Source organism: Siphateles boraxobius, unplaced genomic scaffold (genome assembly GCF_051911475.1).
Source record: "Siphateles boraxobius isolate OS27281-9 unplaced genomic scaffold, OSU_SipBor_1 3, whole genome shotgun sequence".
In the NCBI taxonomy this organism is placed as follows: Eukaryota; Metazoa; Chordata; class Actinopteri; order Cypriniformes; family Leuciscidae; genus Siphateles; species Siphateles boraxobius.
The window spans coordinates 470001-490898 of NW_027508919.1; the positions used below are offsets into that span (position 1 = coordinate 470001).

At 36.1% G+C, this 20898-nt stretch overlaps 2 protein-coding genes across 3 annotated transcripts in view; one reads left to right on the forward strand and one right to left on the reverse strand.

Annotated features, from left to right (window-relative positions):
* bbs12 (Bardet-Biedl syndrome 12) overlaps positions 1-20582 on the forward strand; it is a 24776-nt gene extending 4194 nt beyond the window's left edge. The window contains exons 1-2 of one of the 2 annotated variants that reach the window (XM_077247250.1): positions 15547-15642; positions 18639-20582. In XM_077247250.1, the coding sequence (XP_077103365.1) occupies positions 15589-15642; positions 18639-20372 (1788 nt within the window). In that variant the 5' untranslated portion in view covers positions 15547-15588 and the 3' untranslated portion in view covers positions 20373-20582. Of the gene's footprint in view, positions 1-15546; positions 15643-18638 lie in introns of those variants that run through there. The other variant, XM_077247251.1, reaches the window with a different exon arrangement.
* cetn4 (centrin 4) lies at positions 7333-15445 on the reverse strand. Its single transcript, XM_077247264.1, has 5 exons — positions 15299-15445; positions 14275-14430; positions 11190-11318; positions 7767-7904; positions 7333-7576 (listed from the first exon to the last, which is right to left on the reverse strand). Exons 1-5 carry the CDS (start codon positions 15299-15301, stop codon positions 7487-7489), a joined length of 516 nt encoding a protein of 171 aa, XP_077103379.1. The 5' UTR covers positions 15302-15445; the 3' UTR covers positions 7333-7486.
* Positions 20583-20898: the final 316 nt, after the last annotated feature.

Sequence of the window (20898 nt, forward strand, 5' to 3'; positions counted from 1 at the left end):
TAAAAACATAAATGCTGGGTTGTTTCAACACAATATAAACAAACCCAGCCATTGGGTTAATTCTTTTAATTAAATTAAAATCACAATTTTTACCCAACGATTGGGTTCGTCCATATTTGACCCAGATTTGCATTTTTTTAGAGTGTAACTTAATAATATCTTTTTTTATTTTTTATTTTTATTTTAAAGTGTATCATATTCAAACACCATGATTTTTATACACTAAAAGTTATAAAAATAAAATACTTTACAATAAGGTCCCATTAACTTATAATGAACTATACATTTTTATTGCATCTTTGTTAACTTTAGTTAATAAAAATATAACTGTTCATCGTCAGTTCATGTAAGCTCATGCAGATGCATTCAATAATATTAACAGAAACAACTTTTGATTTTAATCATGTATAAGTAAAGGTTAAAATTATCATTAACTATGATAAGTAAATGATTAAGTATTTTTTCATGTTAACTAACTAATGTTAACAAACTGAACCTCATTGTAAAGCGTTTTGGAAAAATGAAGTTTAAAGGGTTTCATGAAATTGTAAAGAGTAAAACAAATGATTTTTTCATGATAATATAAAATAAATAAGAGAACAAGCATTCCCCAAATTAAATACTTAGGCCGTGTGTCCACCAAAGCGTAGTTTCCAATTGTTTTCAATGGGAGCTCCGCGTTTTTTAAACAGCTCATCACTGTCACTTTTTACCCAACCGTCCAATCACAGTGGAGGAGGGGCGGGACTAATACCACATTGACCAACCGCCACATTCTGCATGTTCAACCTCAACAGATGACAACAACAAGCATAATAACGGAACAAAGTGTATGTGAATCCTAACTTTTAATTTACATATAGAAATGTAATTGTTGGTTTTCATGAATGTGAAAATTTATTTTATAAACCTTATTTTTCTGTTAGCTAAATTTCACATTCAGCAATGCAAATTTTCTAAGTCCAGTCCTCTTTTTTTAAGATTTAAACTTGAAATGAAAATGTATTTTGAATCTATTGAGTTCTCAAAAAAGCTATTCGTTCGGTTCACATGACGTCACTGTAGCTTTGCGCCGCCATCTTGACGACCGGCGGTCTCAGTAATGCCTGCAATATGTTGTGCAGTTGGCTGCAACAACAGCCGAAAGAGGAACCCCGAACTGGTATTTTATTCTATACCAAAAGAAAAGGATAGAAGAAATGTCTCATAGTGTATGAATGTCTAATATTGTATCATGTCTCATCTTTCTGTGCGCACACACCCGAGCCGAAGCGTGCAGTCATAGACTCCTATACAGCGCGCGAGTAATGAATTGAGCTCTAATTTTTCACGGCCGGAAAATTATCAAGCTCATTTTTTTTTATCTTGCGATTAATTGATTTATTGACTATCACGACAGGCCTAATCCAGATTAATGACAGCTAGCCGTGAGCCGTGGCTAACAGCTGGCAAGCTACCAGCTGAGCCACTTTGCTAGCTAACAACTCGCTGCCTAGTCAGAGCAAACTACCACCAAAATCATACATTTGAATTTATTTTATAATACCAAAATTTCCCATGATTAAAGATAAATCCTCGGTGGCCAGGTGCCGCACTTTTACGTTTGTAACCCATCCAGCCACAGCATATTGATACGCGTCTGTACTCTTTGAAAGCCTTCAAGCGATCCCCACGGTATGAAGGGGTTATGCACAAGGTAAATATATATATCATGGAAGGCAAATTGGGGTAAGTGATAAAGGACAAAAGAAAACTGGGGCTAACAAATAAGGATCGGAGTCTAAAATTAAAATTTTATCCATCTATCTCTGTCTATCTCTCTCCTTCAAATGGGCAGTTTGGGCGGCGCCGGGCGAGATCGGTCGTCAATATGGCGGCGTTTTATTTCTAGTGACGTAGGTGGCATCTATGAATAAGAACAATGGCTGCGTTTAAAGACTTGGCACTTAATCTGGATTAAAAAGATTGAAGGAACTTAATCTGGACTGAAGAACTCTGTTGTATTATGTTATAACAATGACAATAATTGTTGTTGATGTATTTTTGTTTTTGTTGTTGTTGTTTTCTTTCACGAGCATTTAATAAAAAAAATAGGTCCCACTTTATATTAAGTATGTACTTACATCGAAAAATAAGTACAATGTACTTATTGTGTTCAGGTTGTATTGTAAAACACTTTTGCTGCTATTGAGGAGTGAAACGGGTGAGGTTAGGGTCAGGTGTGTGTGATACGGGTGAGGTTAGGGTCAGGTGTGTGTGATACGGGTAAGGTTAGGGTCAGGTGTGTGTGATACGGGTAAGGTTAGGGTCAGGTGTGTGTGATACGGGTGAGGTTAGGGTCAGGTGTGTGTGATACGGGTGAGGTTAGGGTCAGGTGTGTGTGATACGGGTGAGGTTAGGGTCAGGTGTGTGTGATACGGGTGAGGTTAGGGTCAGGTGTGTGTAATACGGGTGAGGTTAGGGTCAGGTGTGTGTGATACGGGTAAGGTTAGGGTCAGGTGTGTGTGATACGGGTAAGGTTAGGGTCAGGTGTGTGTGATACGGGTAAGGTTAGGGTCAGGTGTGTGTGATACGGGTGAGGTTAGGGTCAGGTGTGTGTGATACGGGTAAGGTTAGGGTCAGGTGTGTGTGATACGGGTGAGGTTAGGGTCAGGTGTGTGTGATACGGGTAAGGTTAGGGTCAGGTGTGTGTGGTACGGGTAAGGTTAGGGTCAGGTGTGTGTGATACGGGTGAGGTTAGGGTCAGGTGTGTGTGATACGGGTAAGGTTAGGGTCAGGTGTGTGTGATACGGGTGAGGTTAGGGTCAGGTGTGTGTGATACGGGTAAGGTTAGGGTCAGGTGTGTGTGATACGGGTGAGGTTAGGGTCAGGTGTGTGTGATACGGGTAAGGTTAGGGTCAGGTGTGTGTGATACGGGTAAGGTTAGGGTCAGGTGTGTGTGATACGGGTGAGGTTAGGGTAAGGTGTGTGTGATACGGGTAAGGTTAGGGTCAGGTGTGTGTGATACGGGGGTGAGGTTAGGGTCAGGTGTGTGTGATACGGGTAAGGTTAGGGTCAGGTGTGTGTGATACGGGGGTGAGGTTAGGGTCAGGTGTGTGTGGTATGGGTCGGTTTAAGTGTAGGTTAAGGTGTAAGGGAAGGGTCAACAGTGTAATTTTCTACTATTTACAACTGTAATTACATGCAGGTATTTTCAAAATATAAGTACAATGTAAAAACATGTATGTACACAATAAGTCCATTGTAACAAATTATTAATTTCAATGTAAGTACATAGTAGTTAAAGCCACTTAATATAAAGTGGGGCCAAAAAAGAACTAAATAACGGAACAAAATAATTTAAAACATGAGCCAGAAAAAATTACATTGTACCGACATTTTAATATAGAATCAACACAGAAACAAAACACTGTATGTGTGAAATGTGAATATCGCGGATATTCTGTATCATAACAAGCAAAGTGTCTCAACCGGAAAAAAAAATGCTGCACTGCCTGTTTCAGCTGGCTAAAAACACGTCATTTATAATTTATAACATTTATAACTAGTCATTTATAACTAAAATGTAGTAATATACGCTGTAAATAAAGTTGCTGCCTTAAAATTTTAAGTACATCAACTTTGATCTTTAAGTCATCTCAACTCAAATTACATTAAACTGACTTAAAAAATGAGTTGAATCTTGTATAAAAGTTTCAAATGGCTATACTTATTTTGATGAGTTAAAACAATTTAAAAACACATGTTGTCATAACTTATTGATCATATCATTTTTGGGCCATATCCGGGCTATATAATCTATTCTAAGCACATCAAAAAATATTATACAAACAAGCCACTACTGTATCAATATCCTGAATGTTTGGTACTTTCTGTAAGTGTATGAATAGATATCTAGGTTTTGTTTGAAAGTTATGATGATTCATTCAGACGATTCGTCTCAAGCAGACAATAATAGACGGCGAGACTGTTTCATAATTTTGGAAAATTTACATTTTTGAGACGCCGTTTTAGTTCTGGTTTTAGAGAAAGTACATCAGTCTGGTGCTGCTCAATTGTTGTGATTCATACGGCTTGAAGATAAAACGTTCAAGCCGCCAATAAGCAGTTTTATAGACACTAAAAACAAAGATTGGTTGCACTAAAAATAGGAGGGACGTTAGAGATGGACATAAAAAACCCATCGGTCGATCGATCCCACCTTCAGATATGGAGCCAGCGATGAAATTTCATCACCTTGACGCACATCGCTTTACCATTTCCTACTTTCCATTCAGAATTTATAGTGTCTGAAACTTGTAAACAAACTTTCACCTCGATGCAAGCGGATCCACCAACGCCTCTGTAGTTCGCAGAGGGCTTGGAAAAAGAGCAGTGACTAAAATCCTGTTTATCACACAGGTATTTTTTGCACTATTTGATTAGTGGAAATGTCATTTAGTTGCTTGCTGTGAGGATTCAGCGGCCTGTATTAAGGGTCTGGTGGTGCAGTGTGTGTTTGCGGCTTCACTTTTAGACTTAAAGAGCAAAATCACTTTTACTGATCCCTTAGTCATTAGGGTTCGCATTCAGTCATTTCATTCAGGCATCATTCATTTCCGTCACATTGATTGAGTCATACTTGTGGCACGTTGATCTCGGGTGTTTCTGCTCTCACAGGCCTTCAGACGCATGTTTACTCATCTAAACAGACATATCATAGATGCACTTTTGTGTTAAATACTAAATAATATATTATAATACTGCATATGGAACTAGAATTTGCATTTTAAGACAAAAAATTACATTATTACACTGTCAAAATGATATGATCAATAAGTTATAACATGTTTATACATTGCTTTAACTCATCAAAACAAGCAATTTTTTTTTATAAGTTATACAAGATTTACTAATTTTTTTAAGTCAGTTTAATGCAATTCAACTTCATGGAGCCCTTTAAACTCCTTTTATCCAGCAAAACGCTTTACAATGAGGTTCAGTTTGTTAACATTAGTTAGTTAACATGAACATAATCATTTACTAATCATAGTTTATGTTAATTTTAACCTTTACTAATACATAATTCAAATCAAAATTTGTTTCTGTTAATATTATTTAATGGATCTGAGCTGACATGAACTGACAATGAACAGTTATATTTTTATTAACTTATGTTAACAATGATACTATAACAAATGTATAGTTCATTATTATGAAAGTATTTTATTAAAGTATTTTATTGGTCTAAAAAAATTTGCACCCCACCAATTTCTCATTTTATCCATCGTTCAGTGTATAAAAATCATAGTGTTTGAATATGATACACTGTAAAAAAAACTATTTTTATTATTGACAACAAAGTTATGACAACATATGTTTTTACATTGTTTTCAACTTTTTTTTGTATAAGTTATACAAGATATACTAATTTTTATTAAGTCGGTTTAATTTAATTTAAGTTGAAATGACTTAAACATCCAAGTTGATTGTACTTAAACATTTAAGGCAGCATAGGCTAGAGTGTAGTGGTATTTGCGTCACTTTTAACTTAGGGTTAGGGATTTTACCCTAAATATTAAAGCACAATAAAGCAAAATTTGTGGACGATACTTCAAATGATGTTATTGGAAAAAAACGGCCACCCTTATTTCTAGGTACATCAGAACAACGTTGAAACCATAAGATTTTCAGCAAACTTGTCTGGTTGATTTTTGCATTTTCTGATAGATTTTTATGTTTATAAATGAAGTTATATATATATATATTTTTATACATATTTTTAAGTGTAATTTAGACTCCTGACATTTTTAGATTTTAATTTAAACATTATTTGACATTATTCGATCGACTTCTTAGGTTTTATGTATTTGTGGGACAGTTAAAAATGAAACTGTTGTGCAGTCAGGTGATTCTCAGTTCAAGACTCGCACTTTTGACTTTTGATTCATCTTGGACTTGAAATGGCAATACACAACTTGTGTTGTATTTGGTGTTTAACGAATGTTGTGATTTATTGTAATTGAATGTTGTCCATTGCTGGCTGAAAAATCCCACAACATGTGGTTCTGGAGGAACTTTTTTCAGTTTCGTCTTGCTCAAAACTATAGAAGGTGGCAAATAAATGTGACTTGAAGTGAAATTTCCTAAACCCATTTTCATGATTTTCTGAAATGATTAATGTTAGCAGTATCATAGATACCAACAGTTTTCCTGAGCTGAGATGTGTCTGTCCAGTTTCAGAAATGATCTAATGTTTGGGCCGTGTTTGTTTAATCCCTTAAAGTCCCCCAGTAGTCAATAATTGTATTACTTACAACTCATCTCTGATCACCAAAATGACATATTTAAGTTTTTTTCCTGTGAAAAAAATTTCTTCGTGCCTTAAAATAGCTTGAATGTAACTACGCCCTTGCTTCATTTAATATACGTGGACCCATGAATATGCTAATTAGCCCCGCCTCTACTCACTCACAGCAGCTCAGAGATCCACTCTGTCAACTCTTACTGAGGGAAACTCTGCCCAATGGTCTCGCTCTTTACAACGTCGGACACATAACGTGATAAATATGATTAGCCTTTTGTTTGACTATATTATCAAACCGCTAATAATGTGTTGCTAATGTTACACAAACCATGTTCCCGTTCGCATCTCAGAGTCAGACAGCTGCCGTCTAACAATCATCAGAAACGCTTTGAACAACTCAGAACGTCAGTGGAGAAAGGCATATAGTTCATCATAACATCGTAATATACATCATACACTCGCTTTATTGCTAAATCTGCCCGATCTTTCATATCAACAGAAAAATATACCGGGATAACCTGGCATCTCTCATGACTCCTCTGCTAATTGGCTGTTAATGAAATGCTAAACCCCGCCGGCACGTTGATCTGATTGGTTACAAGGTAGTTTGTGACGTCAGAAACACCAGCGATTTCAAACCGTGTTTTTGAGACTGTCTTTGATTCACTGCAGTTTTAAGGCGAAAATACTCAGCAATGCTGTTGATTAATTAAAAACAACACATACGATATATATATATATATATATAAACAACATTAAAAGCTGGATTTTCACTACTAGGGGGACACATATATATAGTGTCTACAAAGTTGAGGAAGTTTTTATGCCAAACCCCCAACATTTGGTTATGAAAAGGATTTTTCCACTTTAAGATGCACTAGGATTTAAAACTGTAGACAGCGGACAAAATTCTGTGTCTCAAAAGGACATGTTTACATGTTTCTATATCCATATATATATATATATAAAAACATATATACTTTTTATTCTCATGCATTTTTCACTTCTGGGCCTGGTCACTATAGACACTGTGCAGACACTGACAGGACAGATGCAAATATATTTTTATTTAATAGTTTACAAAACATGTATAGATTAAAATATTTTTACAACCTTGTAAAAAAAAGAAAAGAAAGCGACACAAAACAACACTTTAATTCCCTTATAGATATAATAGCTTTAGTGACGGTTACGAGGGATTCAGTACAGACTGGTCTTTTTCATGATCCGTAGAAACTCCTGCTCATTAATCTCTCCATCGCCGTCTCTGTCGGCCTCGTCGATCATTTCCTGTTTGAAAAAAAAAACATGTTAAAAAACAATCTTCAAAAACATGTTCTGTTTCCTAAAGATGTCAGCTGTTCCTCCATGATGAGGGACCTTATCTGATCTTATGTCATTAACTACCCACTGTTTCTTAGGAGAGACCGATCTGACGTTTACACACAGTGTGTTTCCCACATCTGAAGCAGACACACACCTGTAACTCCTCGTCTGTGAGGTTCTCCCCGAGCTCTTTGGCCACTCGCTTCAGATTTTTGAAAGATATTTTGCCTGTGCAGTCGTCGTCGAAAAGCCTGAAAGCCTTCAGGATTTCTTCTTTTGAATCCTTCTCACTCTGTTGTGAAAGATAAATGTCACACAAATCGATTTAGTGTAGGAGTTAGCAGTATGACCAAAATCACAGAATGAGTTATACATCACAGTAACGGCATACAGCGTCAAGATTTTTATTTTTGCTGGGAATTTAAAGGGTACACTGTATACATTTTTGGTTCAAAATTAACTAAAATTAACTAAATCTTACAAAACAATTCACTATGATAAACATTTTTATATAATCCAGGGTTATTATTGTAAACTAAAACTATTAAAAACATTTCTGTTCGCTGAAATTAACTAAAATAAAGTATTAATATAAATTAGGGGTGTAACAATATATCGTGTCACAATATATTGCAATACAAAAATGTATCAATATGTATGGTGGATAATGACAATATATATTGTATAGTTCACCCAAAATTAAAATTTCTGTGTGAGAATTTTTTGTAAAGTTTACAGAGTTTTAGTGTCAGTACTACATCAAACTACTAAAATGTTGAATATAATGTATAATAATGCAATGGGGATATATTTGTGGGTACTGATAATGCCAAATGTCTGATGTTACCAGTAAAAATATATATTTAAATATATATACATTTAATTATATCTAGCCAGTGACAGAGTGCAAGCATATTCGTCTAAAATGATTCTGTATTTTCAGCTTCAGAATCATGAATATGTTTATTCTGGTGTCTCTATTGTCGTGTGCATTGGGTTATCAGGACCAAGTTCAAGCATATTCATTTACACACACAATGTAATATCAATTTTAGCATTTTAACCAACAGTCCATTTTTTGTTAACCTTTTACCATATGTCTTGGAGTATCGCAATAATATCGTATTGGGAGTTCAGTATCGCATTATGTATTGAATCGTGACACGAGGGTATCGTTACACCCCTAATAAATATTATAAATATTAGTTTAAAAACTAAATGAAAATTAGAAATGTGGCAATAAACTGAAATGAGTTGAAGTTGAAGCACTAAAATTATTAACTGGAAACACAGAAAAACTAATTAAAATCGAACCTAATTAAAGCTGCAAGCAGCGATGAAGAGGGCCAGAGCACCCGTGCCACCACCAACCGGCGGTTTTAGGAAAACAGAGCAATGATAATAAATATAGGAGGACTATGTCAAAATATTTGTATTTGCCACACTTCCTGCTACCAGCAGGTGGCGCTATTGCTATAACCAAATATGAGCGTGGTCATGTGTTCAGGACAGGACTCTTATCAAACATGTGAAGTTTGGATGAACCCTGCCAAGTTCATCGCTTCCAGTTGTGTTTAGGGCTATGCTCCAAGATACTTTTTAGTAGGTATTGGGTTATTACATGTATGTACCGAATTTAGTCCACGTACGTGAAATGTAGGTCCAGGGGCAATTAGTCGAAATATTTGTTTGCCCAACTTTTTACCCATTTGCCCCACCCAATTCTGAAACCCATATCAGATGTAAATTTCGCACCCGTGCTACCACCACCTGGCGGTTTTAGGAAAACAGAGCACGGTGGGCAGTATGTAATGATAATAAATATAGGAGGACTATGTCAAAGGATTTGTATTTGCACACTTCATGCTATCAGCAGGTGGCGCTATTGCTATAACCAAATATGAGCATGGTTATGTGTTCAGGACAGGACTCTTATCAAACATGTGAAGTTTGGGGCAGATCGGACATTGTATGCCTGAGTTACTGCAGGCTGTCCGTGGTTGCCTATCAACATCGGAACTGCAAGCAATATTGAACTATATGACATATTCATGCACAAATCACCAAAAGGCTGAAATTGGGTGTACATTTGTCAGGCCGCCAAGGGCACACTCTTCGACGAAAACTCAAGATCTTCGCAATTTAACGTCGCAAAGGCCTTTAGATTACACTCACCAAATTTGAAGAGGATCAGATCAAAACTGTAGGTGGAGTTCGTTAAAGTACAACGTCTGGAAATGGCAAAAACTACACAAAATCTGAGAGGAAATTCAAAATAGCTGACTTCCTGTTGTGTTTAGGGCTATGCTCCAAGAGACTTTTTTGTAGGTATTTTGTCATTACATGTATGTACCGAATTTCACACCTGTACGTCAAACGTAGAGCCGGGGCAATAATGTAGGGGGCGCTATTGAGCCATTTTGCCCCACACATTTGTCAGGCCGCCGAGAGCACACCCTTCGACGAAAACTCAAGATCTTCGCAATTTAACGTAGCAAAGGCCTTTAGATTACACTCACCAAATTTGAAGAGGATCAGATCAAAACTGTAGGAGGAGTTCGTTAAAGTACAACGTCTGGAAATTACGAAAAATGCACAAAATCTAGGAGGAAGTTCAAAATAGCTGACTTCCTGTTGTGTTTAGGGCTATGCTCCAATATACTTTTTTGTAGGTATTGGGTCATTACATGTATGTACCAAATTTCATACCTGTACATGAAACGTAGAGCCGGGGCAAAATGTGGGGGCAATAATTTACAGAATTTGCCCCACCCAATTTTGAAAACCATATCACACGTAAATTTTCACCACTTCTGAAGCGTGTGCAAAATTGCATGAGTTTTCGAGCATGTTTAGGCCCTCTGAAAAGCGATTAATTTAGGAGAAGAAGAAGAAGCGTAATAATAATAAACGGAGCAAAAACAATAGGGTCCTCTCACCATCGGTGCTTGGGCCCTAAATAGCTATATTTAAATAAAAACAAAATAAAATCATAATAAAATGATAAAAGCACAAACGAAATTACAAAAAAATTACCTAAAATTATAAAACATAAAAACTAAACATATAAAAATAAAAGCTAATTGAAAAATCAAAAAATGTATAAACCTATAGTTAAACTAAAATAACACTGAAATAATGCATATTACATGACCATGTTAAATCCTATTTTTGGATTATCTATTAAATGAAATACTTTATATACTAATTTAATTTAAGTTGCGAACTTGATGTACACAAACCAAAATATCAAATTAATCTTTTTTTTTCTTTTCTTTTTTTTAGAAGTCAGTGCAAAAACAGCTTAAAAAAAGACTGAAACAGTGAAACTAACATTATAAAATGTATAGTTTCAATTCAATTCAATCCACTTGGAGGAGCCACTTCTGAGCTTCTGTAAACTACAACTCTTCATCGGCTTGTTTGGGACTCGTTTCTTCCCTGCTCTCTGAACATATATTCTACGGTGGTATTACACAAATTCCAGAGTGGGAAGTCTAATGGGTTCACATCACATTAATGAGAAATGGGTGACGTCATCATCAGGTGTACTACAGTGGTTAGCTCTCAGACTTACCATTTTCTGTGTCATCATAGAAAGGAAATCATTGAAGTTGATAACGCCCGATGCTTCTTTATCAATATCAGCGATCATCTTTTTTATTTCTTCTTTCTTTGGCTCAAACCCCAGAGCTCTCATAGCAACCTATGGCAACAAGTCAAGTAGCCTGTTAGTAGTATATACAGTACGATGCCTGTGAAAACCAGCATGTTTGGACACACATTTGAACTGATTTATGTTTCGTCTCATTTTTAAACCTTTTTTCTCTAAAGGCTTCTACTTAAGGAAAGACAATATAGGCAAAAACATTTATCATTCGCCTGATTTTATATATAACATTTTATTCCTAAAAACATGGTGAAATTGTTTTTTTTTTCTGGCTGTTGACAGTATTTTCTGATTTATGGAGAGATAAAAATTAAAATCCAAAACTAATGTCAACAAAATGAAACAAGAATTTTGAACCTGGTTTTACCCACGTTTATCGTGGAATTATGACTTATGCAAACTGTGCACATTTAATTACACAATCTCTCATTTGCATATTTAAACATAACATTTCAGAAAACTTATAATGCAAAAAAATGTGTGTAATTCCTAATGTAATCAATCAACAGGGGAAGAATTGTGATGTCTATTAGTTAATTGTTTTACTGTAATAACCAGTAGTGTCTTAAAGGGACAGTTCACCATAAAATGAAAATAGTCATAATTTACTCACCCTGCTGTTGTTCTAATGCCATATGCTGTTCTTTCTTTAAAGCCTCAGAAGGAGACTTTAAAAAAAAATGTCTCGTCCATATAATGGGTAGCGACCGGTATCAAGCTTTTTTTTTTTTTTTAAAGACGCAAAAGTATCACAGAATGATCCGATGTTACACGTGTCGTATATATTCCAAGTGTTCTGGAGTTATACGATAGGCTTTTGTGGAAAACAAACCGAAATTGAATGTATAATTAAATAAAGATCCTGAGCTTGTCCGTTGATCTTGACTCCGACTCGCGCAGAAAAACACACAAGTTATTAGAAATCAAGATTAATAATAATAACACGACATGAAATACAACGCCTAGAAATCCCTTAAAGTATCTGTTTACTCTTTTCACTGAGTTAAATATCACTGATGTTCTTGTTACGATGAACACAACGGATATATTCACCTCAGAGAAGGTGCATGGATTGTATTTTATGTTGTGTATTTATTAATCTTGATTTCTCCCAGCTTGAGTGTTTTTCTGTGTGAGTTGGAGTGACTGCAGCACTAATAGAGTCAACAGAAGATCAACGGACAAGCTCAGGATCTTCGTTAAATTATACATTCAATTTCAGTTTGTTTTTCACTAAACCCTATCGTATAACTCCAGAACACTTGGAATATACGACACGTTTGACATCAGATAATTCTGTGATACTTTTGTGCAGTGGTGTAGTCTAGTTTTTTGTAGTGAGTATACTGTGATGTACCAGCCCAAACCCCCCCCCCCCCCTCGCCTAAATGCCCGCCCGCCACCAACACCACCCATTTTCTACTGTTTAGTGTTAATCGCCATCTAACTCAGCCAGTAAAGAGCTACATTTAGCCTTAGATGTTATATGAATATGGTCCCTGAAGCACAGGTTTTATCAGCTGACAATTAAAAGACTTAAACATTATAAGCACAAATAAAAATTTACTTTTTAAAAACTTGTGTGATATACCTTTAAAATTATGTTTTAATAGATTTGATTATTATTATTTTAAAAAGTACATCTTACTATGCAATTTGTTTCATAATTCCCTCGAGTTACTTTATTTATCTCTACAAACTTTTGTTTTGGTGGGTTGTAAATTAAAGCCATTTGAGCTTCTGTGTGTTTTAATAAACTATTATTACTATGATTATTATTAGGCCTACTTGAAGTATAATCTACTGTGCAATAGTAATATATTTCTGTTATATTTTCTTCAAGTTATACAAAACTTTGATTTTGACAGGTTGTCATGAAGACTTTAAAGTTTGTGAGTGTGTATATGATACGAATGAATGACGATAGTTTTATCAATTGAAATGGTACAATTCTTGTGAAGTGACTTTCATAAAAGCTCTGCAATGAAGTTCAAATGTGTGCATGTCCTCCTCATAGACGCTGAAAACACCACGAGTGTCACGCGCGCGTCAGTGTGTAGAGCACACATTGAGCGCTCATTCACAGAAACACGCAGAACATTCAGAGTTTATTTCAATAGCAGTCTTTTTGAGCTTTAATATTCATAGTAGTACATATCGAGATTTGATTCATTGTATCATTACTTTTGATTTATTCATAAAAAATGGCCAAATTGCGTGACGTTCCGCTTTACAGTAGGCTAAATTACATTTGTTGCTGTATTCCGCGATTCGATCCGTGTCGCTGCGCAAACACAGACGTCACGGCGGGGTGAATTTATGAATGAAAGTTCTTTCACAAAACGATGTTGTTATGAATCCTCACGCTTTTTAAAGTGGGTATACGGAGATCTTTGACATTTCCTAGTGGGCATACGGCGTAAACCTACGTATCACGTAGACTACACCACTGCTTTTGTGTCTTTTTTAAAAGCTTGATGCTGGTCTCTTTTCACTGCCATTATATGGACGAGCGTGAGCAGGACTTTATTTTTTAAATTTCTCCTTTTGTGGTCATAATGGGCATACGACATTAGAACAACAGCAGGGTGAGTAAACGATGACTTAATTTAAAGGCATTTTAGGGTGAACTATCCCTTTAAATGCTTGAAATTAAATTTGAAGACAAAAATAAATTATGCCTGTAAATAAATCTGCTAACAAAACTGCAGAATAGTCTTTAAATATTTGACATTTTGTGTCAATAAATAATTCAAATTTCTGTTAAAAAGTAATAATAGACTATTAAAGATAAAAGTAATAAAATTCCTGTTATTGATAATTATTTGAGATTATGCAGGTGGCCTCATGGTAAAATTCATTAGCCAGATTAAGATTAGTCACTCAGATGGCATTTTACGATTAGGTCATTTCTAGATTTACCCACTTCCTCAGTTTAGATGCTCTTTATCTATAGCTAACATGAGTGATACAGGTCTCAAACCCTTTCTACCTTCAGTTCCTTCACATCTATGGTTCCAGACCCGTCTGTGTCGAACAGATCGAACGCCTCTTTGATCTCCTGCTTTTGTTCCTCTGTCAGCTCTGGTTTGGGACCTGCTCTCTTCCGCTGGTTCACTGTGGCACTGGGTTTCCTGAAGCTGGAAGCCTTGTAAAAAATGAAGAAAGAGAAAGATTCAGCCATGCTTCCAACAGAGGGCGAGTTTTGTTTGAAATGATCATAAAATAATCATAGAATCAGACTATAAAATGAACTAAAAATACTGTCCCTGTTGCAATAAAGGAGGAATAACAGATATGACTGACCACATCCTAAATATTCCCTATCCTGTGTTTCTTTTTGTATATTGTATGTACTGTATTTCAGCATGTTTTATAATTATCTGCACACTTGCACTATATAGACTATTCTAAAAAATGTTTGGATATTCAAAGACCTGTTCTGCGTTATCTATATATATATATATATATATATATATATACACATATACATACACACATATATTTAATAAAACAGATATTTTATATAACTTATATGTTTATAGCAATAGAGCATATATTTAATGTATATGTGTGTGTGTGTGTGTGTGTGTGTATATATATATATATATATATTTTAAATTATTTTTCTTGCAGGGATAAATAAAGGTTAATCACGTTTGCATAAATTCTGTTACTTGGTAACTTAATCTGTATTTGGTGTAGGAAGTAAGAACTGGATTAGGTTTTCATAATCACACATTTAATTAATCAAATTCAGGCAAACACATTTACTGTACAGTTTGGAATATGTGTGCGCCTCAATAAATATGTATAACGTTAAATCATAATATTAAATAAATCGCATTGTTTTCGCCATTCATCTCAACAAATGAAGTGAACGACAGTCTGTTGGTTTCCATGAGAACGCTAACGTTAACAGCTTAGGCTAACAAACAGCGCATTAACCTTTTAACTAGTTTATCCTGACGTGAATTCATTCACAAAGTTTTAAAAGTAACCTAAACTATACTTACCATCTCGAAAGTATTAGCAGAACCAAACCACAGCTTTACAACTTGCGTGATCTGTTAGTAAACAAGAGAAGGAAATGCTGTCGTTGGTTTCCTTGAGCGCGTTTGGATGGGCGTGGCGTCTGAGTAAGTGACAGCAGATTGATCCAATAGAATGTGTAGCTACTCTTTGAATTACGTATTCCACCAATCAAACTTGAGCAGGCGGGGTATGTTAGATGTAATTGACAGTTTGGTTAGTTTGGCGTTCGTCTCTTAGCAACGAGCCTGGCAGGCGTAGTAGTGCAGTGCGCATGAGCATTTCAGAATATGGACACGGTTGTAAACAATACAGCTCTGCGTTTAAGGTTTGTAGTTTTGGTTTGATTAGAGCATTATATACGATAGCGTTAGTTTATGTGACTCGAATTTGATCCCCAGATAGTTTAAATGCTTTGTTGTGCCTGCATAATATAGAACAGAAGCTAATTTGCTAAGAAGACATTTCTGGATACATAATCTCGACTATGTTGTACAGACAGTCTATTTACTTTGTGCAACATCCAGGTAACTTTGCTTTATTAAATATAAAATCGTGTCTTAAAGAATAATTAATATTCATAAAATAATATCGATACGACTGTACTTACACTATCAGACGAGAACATAAAAATTAACTGAGTTTTATAATGACACTATTGTCTTCTGTAGAGCTGCTGTTTAAGTTGTTTCATAACTGAAAATGTTTGCAACATTAACACTGTAATTTCCTGTTACAAACAATCAGTATAAAGTGTTAGATGTAAACTGTTAATGTATGGCACTGTCATAAAAGTGTAAAAATTCTGTGTTTTTCTACAGGATTTGCTTTGGGGCCTATATTTTACATTGGACATACAATTGACAGACTCAAAACAGTATAGTTATAATAGAAAATGTCATTTTAAGGTTTCATGCTTTAAGCAGCCAGTAATTTATCACAACAGAAACTGTTTATTCCAAGTGAAAGATTAATTTGATTGGAAGATATTGCAATTATTGTCTGCTTCCCTTTAGTATTTAGCTAAATATATGTATATAAGTAGGCTATATGTTTAGTTACATTGTATTATTTGCATTAAGCATTGTTTTCTTCTTCTACCCACAGCCTTATCTACACACAATTTAATTATCTAAAAAGACAATTAGCCCAAAAACCTGCAAGTGTTTGGTAAAAATGGGCTATAATAATAACATTACGTGTGCTGATATGAATATTTACGTTATATTTCATGACCTGAAATGTTGAAAAAAGTTTTAAAATGTTGAAGGTAACGTAGAATAGAACATTGAAGATTTAATTTTTTTTATTTGATGTTTTTTTATACAAAAAAACCTTGCAAATTATACATTTCCAAATTATTAAGTCTGATAAAGGGTTACAAAAATCCCTCAAAAAGAAGTGAAAGACTAAATTATTAAACTTTGGTTAATTTTTACTTAGGCTATGTATTATGGTTAGTTGCATTTTATTATTTGCATTAAAAGATTTTTCTATACAATTAGCCCAAAAAACTGAAAGTGTGTTGGTAAAAATGGGCTATAATAAGACCATTACGTGTGCTGTTATAAATATTTACAGTATATATCTTGCCCTGAAATGTTGAAAAATAATGAAAATGTTGAAGTTGACAGAATATTTTATTTTTTTATTAATTGTTTTATTTGATGTGATCAATTTTGTCGAGAATAGTGAATAGAATCATAAACATATGATATAAATCTCATCAAAACTCAACATATGATACAAATGTGCTGAATATAATGATTTTAAACAGATATGCACCCAATCTCACACACAATAGGCCTACAACACATATCCATCATCTCATTAAAGCTATTGTTAACTTTTCACATATGATAACATTGTATAGGCTAACATTTTCTTAACTTCTCTGCTGTAAAATAATAATAAAAAAGAGAACACATTAACAATAGTAAACTAAATAGTAAACCGTACTAAATTTTAGTAAACCACACAGAATAGGCCTACCACATTTTTGAATCACTATTAGTAGAAGTTAATAATAAAATACATAGACCTACGCCAAAAAACTAGTTGAGGATAAATTCTTTAAAATTGGGCAATTCCAACGTTATGGACGTGGCATTTGCAGTCAAAACTTGAAATATAAATTCTAAGAAAATGCATTTAATACTGAAACGTCTGTTTATATATTCATACTCCCCTTAATAAAGCTCCAGACATTAGAAAAATATCGGTCTACTCATGCGTTTTATATTTAATATGAGGGAAATACACATGTGACGTGACACAAAAAATCTTTAACTTTTAGTTGGCAAAATATTTTTTAGTAATTCTATGAACTACACAGCGCAAAACAAAAGTACCCAATACTACCCACCGGATGAGGGTCGGCCTCCACAGAACATAAAATATTATTTTTATTTAATTTTTCGTGTTCGCATTTTTGAGGAAAAAAACAATGTTACGGACGTGACAGTTCTCCGTTACGGACATGACCGCTCTGAAAGCGACTTTAAAACTTTCACAGAGACCGCAAACAGAAAGCACAAAGCCATTCTTTAAAGTGAATTTCGTTTTTTATTAATTGTATCTTAATTTTAATCAATGTTTTATCAACCAATTGCCTGGATTTAATAAATAAGAAGTAAATATAGTAGAAAATACATCATCATGACTCGGAGGCGCCGGCGCGTGAACTGGACTCTCGTCTAATAAATGAACCGAAACACAGCGAATAAGATACTTGCCTCACAGACCTGAGAAATATATAGAAAGCTTGAAATGTCTACTTTTTAACAGATTTGTAGGTGTGGTCTATCGTTACAGCCCTAGTAAGATGAGAAAGCAGGAGTTTAGTCGTTTGTCATGGTTGTAAAAAAAAAAAACAATGGCTATATCTGACCATCTTTGCCAAGCGCAAACCAGTACAGAAGTAGCCTAATCAATAAATTATCGAGGAGGGTCATGCCTTTTTTCACAAACATTTTGGAGGGTCATAGAAAAAATGATTGCTGGTGAAGGGAGGGTCAAGTCTTTTTTGACTACAGATCTCAAAACTCCTCCGGTAGCCCCTTAAATAAAAAACGAACAGTCCCTTAGATCTTTTTTCGTGTACCCCCTGAAATCAGTCCACGTACCCCTGGGGGTAGCGTAGCCCAGTTTGACAACCGTGGGTATAGTGCATTTGCATGCAGTATGTGTATGGTTAGTTGCATTTTATTATTTACATTTAGCATTGTTTTATCCTTCTTCTCACAACCCTATAAGAACACGGATAAATGATTAAATTAGTAGCAATATTACATTAACCAGCATGTCATTATTCCTCTTCCACAGATGTCTGGAAGTGCCAGTGTCGCTCAGCGCCGCCATATTGGACTCCAGCAGTTAGAGGCCGTATCAGCCTCCACACACACCTTCCTCGGCCCCAACAAACACCTGAAGTTCATCAGGGATGAAGACGCTGGGGATTCGGTGTTGGTCCGCACCTGTCCTCGTCTACTTCAGCGCCTCGAGTTGAACTGCTCGGTCGGACAGCTTCTGCATGAGACGGTACAGGCCCAGCAGAAGCTCTTCCACTCCGGGACGGGCGCGCTGGTGTTTCTGGCTGGAGTCTGGAGTAGAGTTGCACTGGAGTGTCTCCACAGAGGAATCAGTGTGTCGGACATCAAAACAGCCATGAGTAAAGCACTGGAGGTGAGTCTGGAGGTGTGCAAACAATCGGCTGTAAGTGTGCGAGAAGTTTCCTGCAAGAGACTAAAGGAGCACAAACCCAGTCCAGCTCTTAAATCTGAGGTTCGGGACACAGAGGTGCAATGCATGGATGTTGAACACCCTCATAATCTCAGGCGGACACTCAAACACAGCAGACACTTTAGATCACATGGTGCACAAACTGAAAACACAAAAACAGCTGTGAATGACATAACCAGCATAGCGGAAGCCATCAGCCACGGATGCAAAACCTCAATGCATTTAGTTTTAAAAGCTTGCGAGTTGCAATCCACGGAAGATGCACAGAACAGTTTTTGGGATATCCAAAAACTGGTCACGTGCTCCATCCCGGGCCCGTCCGAGGAGCGTTCGTGCGTGTTACACGGGTACGTCACGCTTCTTTCAGTCCAACAGGCCTCAGTGGTTCAGAGCCTTCAGGGTCAGAGGTTAAACATCGCTTTAGTGAGCGGCGACTTGTGTGAGAAATATCGTCACGTAGGCTTCAACAGGCCTGCAAACATCACGCACGTCACAGACTGCGTGTCAAGCGTTAGTCTGGAAGAGCGTTGGATTGAGAACGCATTGAGAATCCTGCATGAGTTCAGCGTAGGTGTTGTGCTCGTACACGGCGTGGTTGATGTGAAACTCAAAGATCACTGTTCAAGCGTCCTGGTTATTGAAGGCGTTAAAAGCACCGTTTTGAAGGACTTCAGCACATGCACAGGTGCCGTCCCGGTTTCGTACATCACTCAGCTCGACGAGCGTTGCGTGGGCCGAGGAGTGACAGTCAGTCGGTGTGAGGAACCGCCTGAATCCGTCAGGATTGAGACCGCCAACACGTCTCTGGTCACGGCCGTCATAACCAGCTCTGTTCCTGCTAAACTACAGATCCTGGAGGATGAGTTCTGGAGCTGCGCTCATCGACTGCACCAAGCGCTCAAAGATGGGAAGCTCCTGCATGGATCGGGAATCACTGAGATTCTCTGCATCCACAAACTACATCAATACCAGCGGATAGAGACGGAAAACCCTCAGGAGAACCTGGTGCTGGAGCTGATGGCTGAAGCCTGGATGGACTACGTCTCCACTTTGATGCTGAACAGCGGGTCGGTGGCGTCGAAAGCTGAGGCTCGGACAGCGATCGCACATCAGATGAGACGTTATGAAGATGGAGAACCCATGTTAGGGGCTTTTAGGGACTTTTTCAGGGTTGGTGTGTATGATAACATGACAGTGAAGTCTGAAGCCTGGAGAAGAGCTCTTGATCTGGTGCTTCTCGTGCTTCAGTCTGACACTGAGATCATTACTGGTGGCAGTGAAGGGGAAATTCTTTACAATGAGCTCATGTATCTTTGACATCTGTCACATAGTTAGTAGCTTTTTGTCTGCATAATAATAATAATAATAATTTATAAATCAGTATGGAGTACAAACCAAACAACCTTTTTTTTTGTTTTCATACACTCTTCATTCTAAAGCGCCTGAAAATGTTTTGTAAAAATGTGCTGCAATAATGACAAAATGTGTGCTGATCTGTTGTAAAAATAAAATAGAATTGAACATGGATGTTTTTTTTTGTCTGATTCTTTTTTCATGCAAAAAATACATATTACATTATTTTATGTTATATTTTAAATATTACATTTTGAAATTAATCAATCTGATAGATAGATAGATATATCTATCTGTCTGTCTGTCTATCAATCAATCATCTATCTATCAGTATGTCTATCTATCTGTCTGTCTATCTATCTGTCTGTCTGTATGTATGTCTGTCTATCTATCTGTCTGTCTGTATGTATGTCTGTCTATCTATCTGTCTGTCTGTATGTATGTCTATCTATCTATCTGTCTGTCTGTCTGTCTGTATGTCTGTCTATCT

Bases quoted from the DNA above. Each gene is read 5' to 3' on its own strand.
- cetn4 (XM_077247264.1), bottom strand. The intron at 7,905-11,189 runs GTAAGTCTGAGA...CTTTCACAACAG, and splicing joins CTATGATGACACAGAAAATG to AGTGAGAAGGATTCAAAAGA. The intron at 7,577-7,766 runs GTGTGTGTCTGC...TTTTTCAAACAG, and splicing joins TCACAGACGAGGAGTTACAG to GAAATGATCGACGAGGCCGA.